This window comes from Panthera uncia, chromosome F2 (assembly GCF_023721935.1).
Source record: "Panthera uncia isolate 11264 chromosome F2, Puncia_PCG_1.0, whole genome shotgun sequence".
Lineage (NCBI taxonomy): Eukaryota > Metazoa > Chordata > Mammalia > Carnivora > Felidae > Panthera > Panthera uncia.
The window spans coordinates 11,120,004-11,133,214 of NC_064812.1; the positions used below are offsets into that span (position 1 = coordinate 11,120,004).

General features: G+C 43.3%; 1 protein-coding gene across 10 annotated transcripts in view; it reads left to right on the forward strand.

Annotated features, from left to right (window-relative positions):
* The window catches only part of ASAP1 (ArfGAP with SH3 domain, ankyrin repeat and PH domain 1), a 313,407-nt gene that overhangs the window by 184,547 nt on the left and 115,649 nt on the right, over window positions 1-13,211 (forward strand). For 9 of the 10 annotated variants that reach the window (XR_007458534.1, XM_049633464.1, XM_049633467.1 and 6 more), the window contains one exon: window positions 2,590-2,735. Coding sequence is in view for 9 of the 10 variants with exons in the window: in XM_049633464.1 (XP_049489421.1) it covers window positions 2,590-2,735 (146 nt within the window). In the remaining variant the exon portion in view is untranslated. Of the gene's footprint in view, window positions 1-2,589; window positions 2,736-4,384; window positions 4,523-13,211 lie in introns of those variants that run through there. The other variant, XM_049633470.1, reaches the window with a different exon arrangement.

The following is a 13,211-nucleotide window of genomic DNA, read 5'->3' on the forward strand; positions in this document are numbered from 1 at the left end:
ATTCTCAGGGGCGAGGTAGGCTCTTTAGCTTTAGACAGAAGGAATCAGGGGTAACTCCAGTTTATGAGGGGATCAAACATGTGCATCCTGTCTGTCGAGCTGATGTGGCCTTTCTTTTGTGTTTTCCTGAGCCACTTCCCTCCATTACTTGGGCAATAACCAGAGCTGCATTTTATCTTTTTTAATATCTCGGCCTAAAATGCTGACATCCACTGTAGGCATCATGAATTTTTGATGTGATGATTGGAAGGCTGCTGGGGCCTCATTTCATTTCACTGGACTGCTGTGACACTTGTTTCCTTTTGTGTATTGAGACTTCCTTCTTGGGACATTCCCCAGTTCAGACCTCTGTTTGGTTTCATGAGTGCCCAGTGCTCCCGCACAGTTACTGAGAGTGTATTTGAGAGTGAGATGCTTTGGATTTTCATCTCCGTTATTGAACGATCCAGGAGATTTTAAGAAGGGAATGCTTCTTAAATTCCTGAAAAGAAAATCAACAAATCCAAGTCAATGGATATTTACTGAGCCCTAGCTTCTTAAGCTCAGCTCACCGAAAAATGACAACCACGGTGGTATTTGTTGGGTGGGGACGCAGAGATGAGCCAGAGCTAATCCCTGCCTCTCACAGTCGTATGGCAAGGGAAGGTCTGTACTTACACAAATATGATGTGATATGGTGGAAAATACTGCAAAAGAGGCACAGAGAGTTACTGGCAAGGGAGGATATTGCCAACTAAGGGAAGGCTCTATAAGGAGGTATTTAATTAAGCCTTTAGAGGTATGATTTTGCTAGACATGATTTTGTCAGATACTCACCGTTCATTTATTCATTCAGTAAATTGTTAGGCGTCTCTTATGGGGCTCCGTACAAATCTGTGCCTCCCTGTCCTCTACCACAAAGGAAGCGAGAAGCGGGGACCTGAGTAGAGGCATCTGAAACGTGTGCACGTGGAAGTCGGGCACCTCGCCTCCACTCACACTTCCTTGGTCAGCATGTGTCATGTTCCGTGCTTGCTTCCTTCAAGGGTGTAGAGACGTGCAGGACTGCCTTCCAGAGCCTGCAGGGGTAGGGAGTCTGGATATCTGCGGTAAGTGCTTATGTCTGCCGTAAGCATCGCAGGATGTGATGCACAATTTTACAGAACCACACTGGATGCTGTATTGATAGGGGACTGTAGGTGAGCAAGAAAGAGCTGCAATAAAGAGACTTTCATAGGGAGGTTCTGCAGTGATCAAGGCAAGAAATGATGTCAGATAAGATTGATAGCCATGGGGGTAGTGAGTTGTCAGATTTTGGTTACATTTTCAAGGTAAGGACAATAGGATTTGCCAGTGGGTTGTATCTGGGGTATGAGAAAAAAAAAATCAAGCATGGCTTTGATGGGTTCCAACCTGAACAACTGCAAGAATGTATTTGTCATTAACTGAGATAATAAGGGTCTGTAGAAAAAGAAGGTCAGGGGCAGAACATGAAGGGTTTGCTGTTAGCATGTTGAGATTGAACATAGTTATCAGACATCCAGGTGGAGATATTGAATAGGCAGTTGACATAGAAGTCTATATTTCAGGGCTAGGGTCTAGGCTGGGGTATCAATTTAGGATAGAATAGAAGTTATTCAAAGCTATAAACTAGATGAGATCCCAAGAGAGTGAGCATAGAGAGAGAGAAGAAAAGCCCAGGGCTCTCCAACACTATGAGGTCAGGGGGATGAAGATCCAGCAAAGATGTTGGAGAGGAAGGAGCAGCCAAGACATAGAAGAACGATGAAGAGAGTGTGATATTATCCTGGAAGCCCAGTAGAGAGAGTGGGAGTGGTTATTATTTATGGTACACCCACTCTTTGTACAGTTCGTATCACCTCTTCAGCACCACATTCATGTAGGATAGGGTTAGTGTCATGTTACAGATCGGGAAAGCAAAGCTCAGAGTGAGGAAATGTATTCACAAGTATCTCATTAACGCCTTGTAATTCTCCAACTAGGATAATGGTCCTAAAAGTTACAAAACTGATAAGATAGCTAGCTTATAGGTGGTGAAACCAAACCTCAAACGTTGATCCATCTGATCCATGCCTTGACGACTCACACCAAGAGATCGTGTGCAAAAAAAAAAATCATTTTAAAAATGCTGTTCCTCAGATCTGAGGCTTAGACAGAATTAAAGGAAATTAAGATGAGTTGCAGAGAAGGAAACCTGTTAGAACCCGTGGATGTTTCTTTTGCATTCCAAGATTGATTTTCAAAGGAGACTTTTCTCCTTGTTCCTGCTAATCATAGTTTCTTAATGGAAATACGATGTGCTTTGAAATGGGATGATAATCTGACCCTCCCCGGCCCCTGTGGGGAGTCCATGGGCTAGTTGGGATGTAGGTGAACTGAACGCTGTGAAAGAACAAGGAGGAAACCCCGTTTACTAGAGTGAGCGAGGACATCTAGCTCCCTGCTGACCACCTCTGGACAGAATCAGTGAATAATTGATGCCGTGTCTCTTTGCCTTCCTTTTAAGAGTTTCTAATGATCAATCAGTGTTCAAAGTAACTCGTCATTGTGGCAAATAATAGCTCAGACTCCTGCCTTCTTCTTTTTTAGATCACGTACAAAATGAAGAAAACTATGCACAAGTTCTTGACAAGTTCGGAAGTAATTTTTTAAGTCGAGACAACCCAGACCTTGGCACTGCTTTCGTCAAGTTTTCTACTCTTACAAAGGAACTGTCCACACTGCTGAAAAATCTGGTAAGCCATTGCATAAGTGATTTCTAAAAATTTCAGCCAGACCAAAGTACAATAAGATCACGAAGAGAACAATTTAATAATCTCCCCAGCCCCCCGTCCTGGGGGTTAAACAAAATTAAAATTAAAAAAATAAAAAATGAAAAGCTTTTTAGTCTCCGGTATGGAGTCACGTGTAAAGAAAATACCGTTGTAGAACTCCTAGATCCAGCTTCTAGCAGGGTGGATTTACGGAGTCAGAGAAGGTAGTTAACCTGAATTCTCTTCCCCATTCTACCATTGCCTTCGTTTGGGTTTTGTTTGAGATAATTTTTAGCGACTTCTGTTTTTTTATTAGTTGAAAGAGTGTTGATGATTTCTGTGTCAAACATACACTGGAAATCCACGTTGCAAGTGTTATACCTCACTTGTATGAAGACAAGCATGCATTTTGGTCCCTGACTTACAAATAGTTAACCTCCCCAGTTCCTCACATCATTTTAACCCCCCACCAAGAAAAAGATTTTGGGATTCAGGGGAATCCAGGGTTACAGAAGTTGATGACAAAAGGAATCCCTAAAAACCTGGGACGTGAGGGGTGTCTGGCTCCAGGAGGCAAACAGAGTTGGGGCTGGGGCGGTCTCTTTGGCGACACTACTGTCCGGATACCCGCCCTCACACCCTGTTCACACCGAGAAGGCTCGTTCTGTGTGGCATCACCACCCAGCCCTCCTTGTACATTAAATCAAGTCTCTCTTCTCCAGAGTCCCGGGAGATAGAGGCACAGGGAGGTTGGACAGTCCCAAAGGACAACGATGCCATACTTTCCTCGGCTCTTTCCTGAAGACCGGCAGACTCTTCCTCTCCCCCAGTCTCTCAGTATTGCACCCTGGCCTCCTTTAAGAACTCAAGATGTCTTGGCCCTGGGTTAGTTGCTCTTCCATCAGATAGGCTTCTGTGACCTTACAGGAGAATGTTGTCACAGATCCGTTCAATACAAACAGCTAGTTTACAGACGAATACATACTCTTCGAAAAATGAAAACTGCCATTCTGTGGTGTTTTAACCTGAATATTTGACCAGTCAGAGTCTCCTTTTTTTTTCCTATCCTACTAGATGAATACATGTGTGTGTCTGTCTTCCTAACAGCTTAATTCTAATTTGTGGTTTATGCCATTGAGTTAGTCTCCTACAGTGACAGCTAATCTTAAAGAAAATGAAGATGGAGAATAGAAACAGGTCTTATTTCCAAAAACTTCAGGAACTTAGGACCAACATGTTCCTATACTTTGGGGTTTATTTGACAAATCCATGATATCTCTGTAAATCTTAGAGTATTTAAATCGCTTTTATTGGGAAGATGGCCCTCGTTTCTCCTTCCTCTGGGTGCTGCCTGTCTTTCTGCTGATGGCCTTGCTCAAAGGCCATGTGGTGGGAAGAAGGGAAGTGAAGCAGCACTCTGACTATGCACGTGAGTAATTACTGGTAACAGACTTGCTCAGGGAGGAAGTTCTGTTTTCCCCCGAGGTGGGTGTTTTCACAGGGGTGTCTTGCTAATAACCTTTAGTTTCCGGGACACCAAATGTATTTGGCTTCAGTCGAGACTCATCACTTGCACATTTCCTGGACCAGTCCATTCCTCCACTTCCCTCCACTGTGGGTTCCTTCCCCAGCGTGTGCCGGCCCCACGACGCAGTGGTCACTCGTGGAACTCATGGAACATTCGTTGTCTGTATTTGCTTACCTAATACTGCGCTGACTTGCCACCATGCAGAAACCACTGATATTTATTGAACGCCTTGATGAACCTGGTAATATGCATCATGTGTAGATTTCTTTTCTTTTTTTTTATGTTTGTATATTTGTGAGAGAGAGAGGGTGGGGGGCAGAGAAAGAAGGAGACAGAGAAAATCCCGAGCAGGCTCCGAGCTGTCAGCACAGTGTCCGACGCGGGGCTTGAACCCACGAACTGTGAGATCATGACCTAAACCGATATCAGGAGTCAGATGACTCAGTGACTGAGCCACCCAGGTGCCCCAGTATGTAGGTTTCTTATTTTACATCTTACAACAATTCTATGGTTGTTATACCTTCAATCCAGATGAGGGAGTTGAGGCACATCAGTATTTAACTTGTTCAGGTACACTGTTATTAATAAACAGACGTGTACCCGAACATTCTGTGAGTCCGTTGTCTCTACCACGCTACTCTGTTACACTGCCTCTATCACCCTACCTGGGTGATTGTGTTTCCCTAAGTAATGCTGATCTCGCTGGCCCCCTACACAAACTCCAAGCTGCAGGCCTTCTTCCCTGGCTACTCTCCTTTAAGGGGTAGAAGTCTAAGAAATATCTGATAGAAATTGCTAGAAGACCCAGTTCGCTTAATTAAAAAAATAAAAACTGACATTTTCTCTTTGAAGTTAGTGGTGGCATGCCTGACGAGGGTGCAGGTAAAAGAATCTGTTTGTACTATAGTTGGTTACTAAGGGAACGCTATTCTGACTGAATAAAAAGCCAGTCCCAGGAGTTTATACAACCTGACAACAGTTTCAGCAGCTTGCCACTTCCCTTTTTATGTTCTGCCAGGAAAGGATAGAGCAAAACAGACAGGCTGATGCGGCCAAGCCCTGGAGCAGAGAGAGGGCTCAGAGGAGGCCACGCCCCAGGAGGGAGGGGCTTCTGGCCAGCTTGCAGCCCTCCAGCCCCCACATAAGAGTTTGGGGAGCATCCTGGAGTTTGTTGGAGCTCTAGAACACCCCCTGGGAACCAGTATTTCTCAGGAGGCTCTTGAAAAGCCTATTTTCTTAAGCTAGTGGAGTCTGGAAACGTTAAGCAAGAATGGGTACAGTTGGAATTCAGAGAGTAAGATAAAAGAAGGTACTTTGATATTTTTAGACTTTTCTAAATTGTATCCTCAGTCCAACCAGTAAATGCCAACTGTCTCTTGTGTTCCAAGGTCTGTGGTACATATGGAAAAACGTCGTTTTCTAATAAAGGTAGTACTTACAATGGGCATTTTAATAGTTTTCATTAAAACATTACTTACTTTCATATAGAGGAAAAGGAACCGGTAGATTTGGGGGTCAGGTGTAGCTTTCTGCTTTCGACTAACTCTAGTTAGAGAAAAACTTTCATCGTGTTGCCTGTAAATAATCGGTATTGGGAGTGTATTGTGTTGAGGGGGTTCTGAAGGGTTGGTTGGTCCTGAGAAACGTGACCCTCTAAGTGATGATAACTGTCTCTTCTCTGTTTGTTTGTCTTCATCTCCTAGCTTTCAGTGACTGTGGAAGGTGGGATGGCCAGGTGGGAAGTCATGTGAAAACCCCAAGAGCCGCAGCGATGCTGGGCTAACCATCAGACAGGGCTGGGGCTGGTTTCTGTTGTCTAGCTTCTGACTGCTAACTGACCGCCACCTGAGGACCCCAAAGAGAGTTGTCACTGTGGCTCTTTACCCTGTGAGCTCGTGCCAGAGTCGACGCACTAAGTCAGGTTTAAAGTAACTCATGTTTCCTGGGCGCCTGGGTGGCTCAGTAGGTTAAGCATCTGACTCTCGGTTTTGGCTCAGGTCATGATCTCACGGTTCGCGAGTTCAAGCCCCACGTTAGGCTTCATGCTGACGGTGCAGAGCCCGCTTGGGATGCTCCCTCTCCCCTCTCTCCCTGTCCCTACCCCACCTACACTCTCTCTCTCTTTCAAAATAAGTGAATAAACTTTAAAAATAATTAAAAAAAAAAAAAAAGCAACTTGCATTTCTTCCTGCCCTTCGCCTCCACATACCAGGAGATGTTTTTTGTAAAAAAGCTGTTTCACCTCACAACAGGCCGAGAGAGGCTGTGAAGGGTGGGGGGGAAGTAGGGTCTCCATTGGACCTGCCAGCCCAGCTCCCCGCTTAGCAGGTTTACAGCCATAGGCAAACGGTTGAACTTGTAGGGCTAGTGTCCTGACCTGTACATAGCATTGCTGGTATCTGTTGTGTGGTAGTGATGGGACTTCATTGAGATCATGGAATCAGATCACCAAGCACAGTACCTGACATGTGGAATTTACTTAACAAATACAAGCTTTTATTATTACTTACATCTTCTCATTTGATCTCTATGGCAACTCCCCAGGGTAAAGGCAGGTATAGAGAGTCCCATCCCATTTTACAGATAAGTGCACCAAATCTCCAAAAAAATAATATGCCTGGAAATAGTGGAGTTGGGGCTCGACCCCAGGTTCCCTGACATGCACTGTTTCAGCGATGTGCCCCCAGCAGTGACAGAGTGGTGGCATTGCCTTTCTGTATGGGTTGTGGATACAGGTAGCCCACCTGGCTTGACTAGAACCTGTATGAGTAGCCATCAACCCGTGTTTGTGTCTGTTTAGCTTGCAAAATTCTTTCTATCCACATTTTCCCTTTTGTTTCCCCCACAGCGAGTTATAATATACTAGAAAAAGAGTGTTAGCCAGTAGTTCACAAACTTGTGGTCTTAGGACCCCAGTCTTAAAAATGATCAAGGAGGGGCACCTGGGTGGCTCGGTCGGTTGGGCGTCCGACTTCGGCTCAGGTCACGATCTCACGGTCCGTGAGTTCGAGCCCCGAGTCGGGCTCTGTGCTGACAGCTCAGAGCCTGGAGCCTGTTTCAGATTCTGTGTCTCCCTCTCTCTCTTCCCCTCCCCTGTTCATGCTCTGTCTCTCTCTGTCTCAAAAATAAATAAACATTAAAAAAAAAAAATGATCAAGGACACTGAAGAGTTCTTGCTAATGTGGACCAGTTCTATCCATACTTACTGTATTAGAATTCAAAAGAGAAGTTTTGAAGTCTGTTAATTCATTTTGTTGCAATATGCTGTTTGGGTGAAATAGACAAAAAAATATAGCCTCACACAGGTCTATACATTGGAAAGAGAAAGGAGTACTTTACAAATTCAGGTGATCATCAGTATTCTTCTTTGCTACTGTGTCAAAACTTGACAAGGGTTTGTTTCTTAAAAGTTAATAACAATGTCTGTGAATCTGAAACTGTGTGTGACAGGCTCACTTTATTCATTTCTGAGAAAATGTTTGCCAAATACCCATGTCTCAGTACCACAGTTTGTCAGCCATTCTTTCAAGGGGAAAAATGGTGTCCCCTTAAAAAGGTAACGGACAAAACTAGCTAGTTCAGCTAGCAACTCAAAATACTGCATAAGTGCTTTTTCTCAAGATAACTGTCATGCTTTCGTATGCCTTGAAGGTAGTTTGTGTGTACTTCCTATTATATCAAACAGAATATAAGAAAGATATACTCAAGGACTGATACATAATCAAATCAGTAATTTTTGCTGTTTCATCATGGGCATTCTTTATTTTTTTATTTTTTTAATGTTTATTTTTTTGAGAGAGAGACAGACAGAGCATGAGCAGGGGAGGGGCAGAGAGAGAGGGAGACAAAGAATCCAAAGCAGACTCCAGGCTCTGAGCTGTCAGCACGGAGCATGACTTGGGGCTTGAGCTCTTGAGCTGTGAGATCATGACCCACGCCAAAGTTGGATGCTTAACCAACTAAGCCACCCAGGCACCCCTCATCATGGGCATTCTTAAATGAAAATAGCCTTTTTTGTTTTTTTTCTTCATTGCAAGGGCATGACCATAAACAATACAGTGGCCTCGGTTGGTGTTAATGCCGTAATTCACATCAGGACACCATTGGTTTCACCTCCATTACTTTCGTGCTGTCAGTGCTAATGTCTAAACAGTGGGAAAGTCAGGTAAAATCTGTTAGTGCTATTATGAAAGTACTATTGACCTTTGGGACTTCTAGGGGCCTGTACCACGCCTTGGGGACCCCTGGCATAAGAAATCAAAGGCTTTGCTGTGATTCTGGCCCTGGCCCTGAATAGATTAACACTGCCTAAGTTACAAACGTGAATGTCCTCACTGAGAGAATGAGGAAGAGTTACCTTCCTTACCTGCCCTATTCTTTTTTTCTTTCTTTCTTTCTTTCTTTTTTTTTGTGTGTTTATTTATTTTTGAGAACAGCACATATGGCGGGGGGGGGGCGGTTGCAGAGAAAGAGGGAGGGAGAGAATCCCAAGCAGGCTCCACACTGTCAGCACGGAGCCTGATGCAGGGCTCGATCTCACAAACCATGAGATCGTGACCTGAGCTGAAATTGAGAGTCGGAAGCTTGACTGAGCCACCCAAGGTGCCCCACCTGCCCTATTCTTGTATGAGGATTATCACACCACACAGGTGAGAAACTTTGCAAGCTGCCGAGTCCTGGAGTCGCACACAGTAGGCTATTACCGTATTAATAAGCTACATTAATATTAAAACCGCTGAGGCATTAATAGCCACTGCAGGAGACTTTATTTATGTATCTTTTCTTACTATAAAAAGAACACATGCCTAGTGGGGAAAATTTAGAATCCAAAGAGAAAATTGCTGTTTCTCTTTTATAGTGTCCCTTCCCAGAGATAACTGTCATTGATACTTGGGGTTTATCTTTGTAGTCCTCTTTCCTGCACCTCTTCTCCTCCAAATAGATGAAATCATATGTTCTAAGCAACTTGTATTTCACTAGATTTCTCTTAATGTTGGCGTTAGAGCTTTTGCACTCTCCCTCATTGGGACGGATGACAGATTCAGAAGCTTGAGAGGGTGTGCATTCCCAAAGAACTGATCATCCTTGACAGTTCAGCCTTTGTTCCCCGGGGAGTCTTGTCCCGCCCCAGTGCCAGGACATCTGCCTGATGGCAGCCCAGGTGCGACAGCAGGAGGAGGACCCGGGACTTACTGTCCGGTGGGACTCCCCAAGTACATTCCAGAAGGTCGTTTTTCTTTTGCTTCCTGTGTGCTTTTGACACCTTAAAATGAAAACAAGTCCCATAAAAGCGTGACATCCATCAAGATAACATTGCCATTTGTATATTTTTCTGATTGAAGTCTAGGTCACCCAAAACTACCGAGGGGGTGGACCGATCCGAGAGGGAGGACAGATCCGTGGTTACCAGGGGTTAGAGAAGGGGTCAAGGGCATGACCATAAAGGGGTAGCCTGAGGGAGTCCCTTTGTGTTGACGGAACAGTTCTCTGGCTTGGTGGTGGTGTGGTTGTGCTGACCTGTTCATGTGGTAAAATGTCACAGAGCCATACACAGGCATAGTAAAAAAATGACTGTATGCAGAAGCCCAGGTATCAGTGATGGTTATCTCTGGGAAAGGAGAATATAAAAGAGAAACCACAATTTTCTCTTTGGATTCTCAATTTTCCCCCACCAGGCATCTGTAGACTGGTTGATAGTCTTATCCCAGTGTTGCTTCCCAGGTTTTGATAATGTCCTGTGTAAGCTGTTAACTTTGTAAGGTCTGCATAAGTTGTTAACTTTGGGGGAAGCTCGTTGAGGGTACAGGGGGCCTCTCTGTACTGTTTTTGCAACTTTGCTGAGTCTGTAATTTTTTCCAAAATGGAAAGTTAAAGTATAAATCATCGAATTGTAGTCAGGGAAACAAAGTGGGGAAAAGCCTTGAATGATACAGCTACCGTTATATGAAAATTTCAATGTGAAACCAATGTGCAGAGCAAAACTCAAACCCTCTCTTCTCTGCCATGCCCTCAGATCTGTACTCCCGCTTTCTTTGCCCCCACCCCCCCCCTTTTTTTTTTACAGGTTTTCTAAACCAGTCTTTGTCCGTGTTTTCAGTTGCTCCCTCTAGTCAGAGTCCTTTTTGCGGTCACTGTTCCCAAAACATGAAGTGATGAGCTCTTTCCCCTCAGCAGGGAGTCTTTGTCGTGTGTGAATACGCCTAGGGAATGCTGCCTCTTAGTGGAGAGAAGCCAGTGCGATGTGGACAGGATGTATTTTGTTGATGTTTGTTAAGATGCGTGAGGCCAGATTACAAGTGCCTGGACTTTTATGCGAAGTACTTGTCATATAATCTGGTCCATAAGCATATGCTTAGGAGAGAGTAGCATTTAAAAAAATATATTAGAACTATTTCTTTAGTTGACTTAACCAGTCTCTCTGAATTCATCCTTCTTCCTGTTAAAGATGCTTTTGTAACCAAAGCCAGCTCCAGACATAACAAATCACTTGTTGTTTCTGGATTATAAACTATTTCTTGCTTCCATGCCTTTATACCTTCCGTTCCTTCTCCTTTTAATGTCATTTAGTAGTTAATGTAGATAGAGTAGATAAAGGCTTTCTTTACAATGCAGCTTCCTTGTTTAAAAAAGAAAGGAAGAAAAGAAAGGATGATCTTTTAGAGTTTTAGCTTTTTCTAAGTATTTTTTGTTATTCATCTGATTAAATACATAGAACCTAAAATATGTTCAATTTTTTCTTTTTCTTTTCTTTTTTTTTTTTTTTTTTAAGTCATTGGAAAGAAAGACGTAAAAGCATTGCTTGCTAAACGGTGCCAGATCTGCTTTCTGGCCAGCAGCAGGCCACCGTTCCTGGTGGCTCAGTCGGTTAAGCGTGTGATTTCGGCTCAGGTCATGATCTCCTGGTTCATGAGTTCGAGCCCCTCGTCAGGTTCTGTGCTGACAGCTTGGAGCCCGGAACCTGTTTGGATTCTGTGTCTGCCTCTCTCTCTGTTCCTCCCCTGCTCACACTCTGTCTCTCAAAAATAAATAAAGACTAAAAAAGAAGAAGAAGAAGAAGTTAAGGAGTCAACAGTAAATTGCATCCATTTAATCACCAAGCCACCAAATGGAATGGGAAAGGAGTAACTGGTGGGTTGAAATAGATTCTCAGTGGGTAAGGTAAACTATTTGAACCGTACCCCAACCCCCCCAGTGCAGCAACAGTGTTAGGAAATATATGTAAATCCTCTTTTTAAAGGAGGTGCCCAGAAGGATTCTGGTCCAGCCAGGACTGTCCATGCCTTCTCTTCCCTGAGCCTCTGGACAGTTCTGTAACTTGCGAAAGATCCTCAGTCTCTCTTTTAACAGTTAGAGGACCGTTATTGCTTCAGAGCTATTGAAGCACAAGAAAGATTTCTCCAGCTACATAGCATTTCCCGTGTGCAATCTCTAACTACAGGGTATGTGGTCGAGTTAAGGATTTGTTTAGTGTTCAATTTTTTTTCTTTTCTTCCCCCTCAACTGAGAATAGCTAAGAAATATACAGGTTGGACCTAGATTTATAGCTAATCAATTATTTCTCAGGTTCTTTGAAATACTGAAAAACGTAGAGGGCGTGAGTTTGCTCAACAGTCCATTGGTAGCCCCTGGGTACCCTGGATTATAGAATACAACTTAACAACCTTCTTTGCAGAAGAGTCATCCATAATTGGAAGGTTTTAGCATTTCATCTGCCAGACATCCCCCCATGTCCTGACAGGCTTCCCTGGCAGTTACTATTGTGAGAGCTATCCATGTGGGTAAGAAGGAGATTTCCTTTTTCTCTTCCATTGTAAAAGTTGTACATGTTTACTATAAAAATGTGAGAAATAGGGGACAAAATAAAATAAAGGTAATTCTACCCTTCTAACTCCTGTTAATACTAATAATATACCATGCCCTTTGAAACAATTTTATAGATTTGTACACGAGAAACTGATAAAATTCAGAATTTTGCAGATTCCAGAGTGGTGGTAGGGTGCATATGCCACATATTAGATAACATCCCTCCCACCAGCACCCCATGACTTTTCAGGCAGGTCCTCATAATTAAATGCAATCAATCTGTTTTCTGCAGTGGAACCTGTGAATGTTTACATGAAGTAAGAAAAGACTCTGAAGGGTGCCACCTCAGTTCAGGTCAGAGCTTACAACCACCTGAATTCACGTTAGATCAGGTTTTGTTGCCAAATGACTTTAAAAAACAAAACAAAACAAAAAAAACCTTGTTATTATACATATGCTTTGCAAACCTTATTTGAAGCCTGTTGGCTGTCTAGGACTATATAGATAAAACTGGAAAAATCTTTAACAGGCTACATAGTATAAACCATAGTTGTATGGTTCATTCTATAATGTTCATTGTATAAACCATAGATTCCCTATATAAAAATTGAATTTTACATTCATCAATGCAGGTGTACCTTGTCTTAAATACATCCAATATACGGAAGTCCTGTGGTATCCCCAGCCTGAATTTAAAAATGATTTATTTTTCTTTTGGCTTTTTTTTCTTTTAAGGATTAACATTAAAAAGAGTGTAAATAGGAAGTTCAAATACATTTTTTTTTAATATTTTTTTTTAACTTTTATTTATTTTTGAGACAGAGAGAGACAAAGCGTGAATGGGGGAGGGTCAGAGAGAGAGGGAGACACAGAATCCGAAACAGGCTCCATCCAGGCTCTGAGCTGTTAGCACAGAGCCTGACGCAGGGCTCAAACTCATGGACCGCAAGATCATGACCTGAGCCGAAGTCGGCCGCTCAACCGACTGAGCCACCCAGGCGCCCCTCAAATAATGCATTTTTAATGTTTATTTATTTTGAGAGAGTACACGGATGAGAGTGGGGGGTGGGGAGAGAGAGAGAGAGAGAGGGGGGGGGAGGAGAGAGGGAATCCCAAGCAGACTCCAC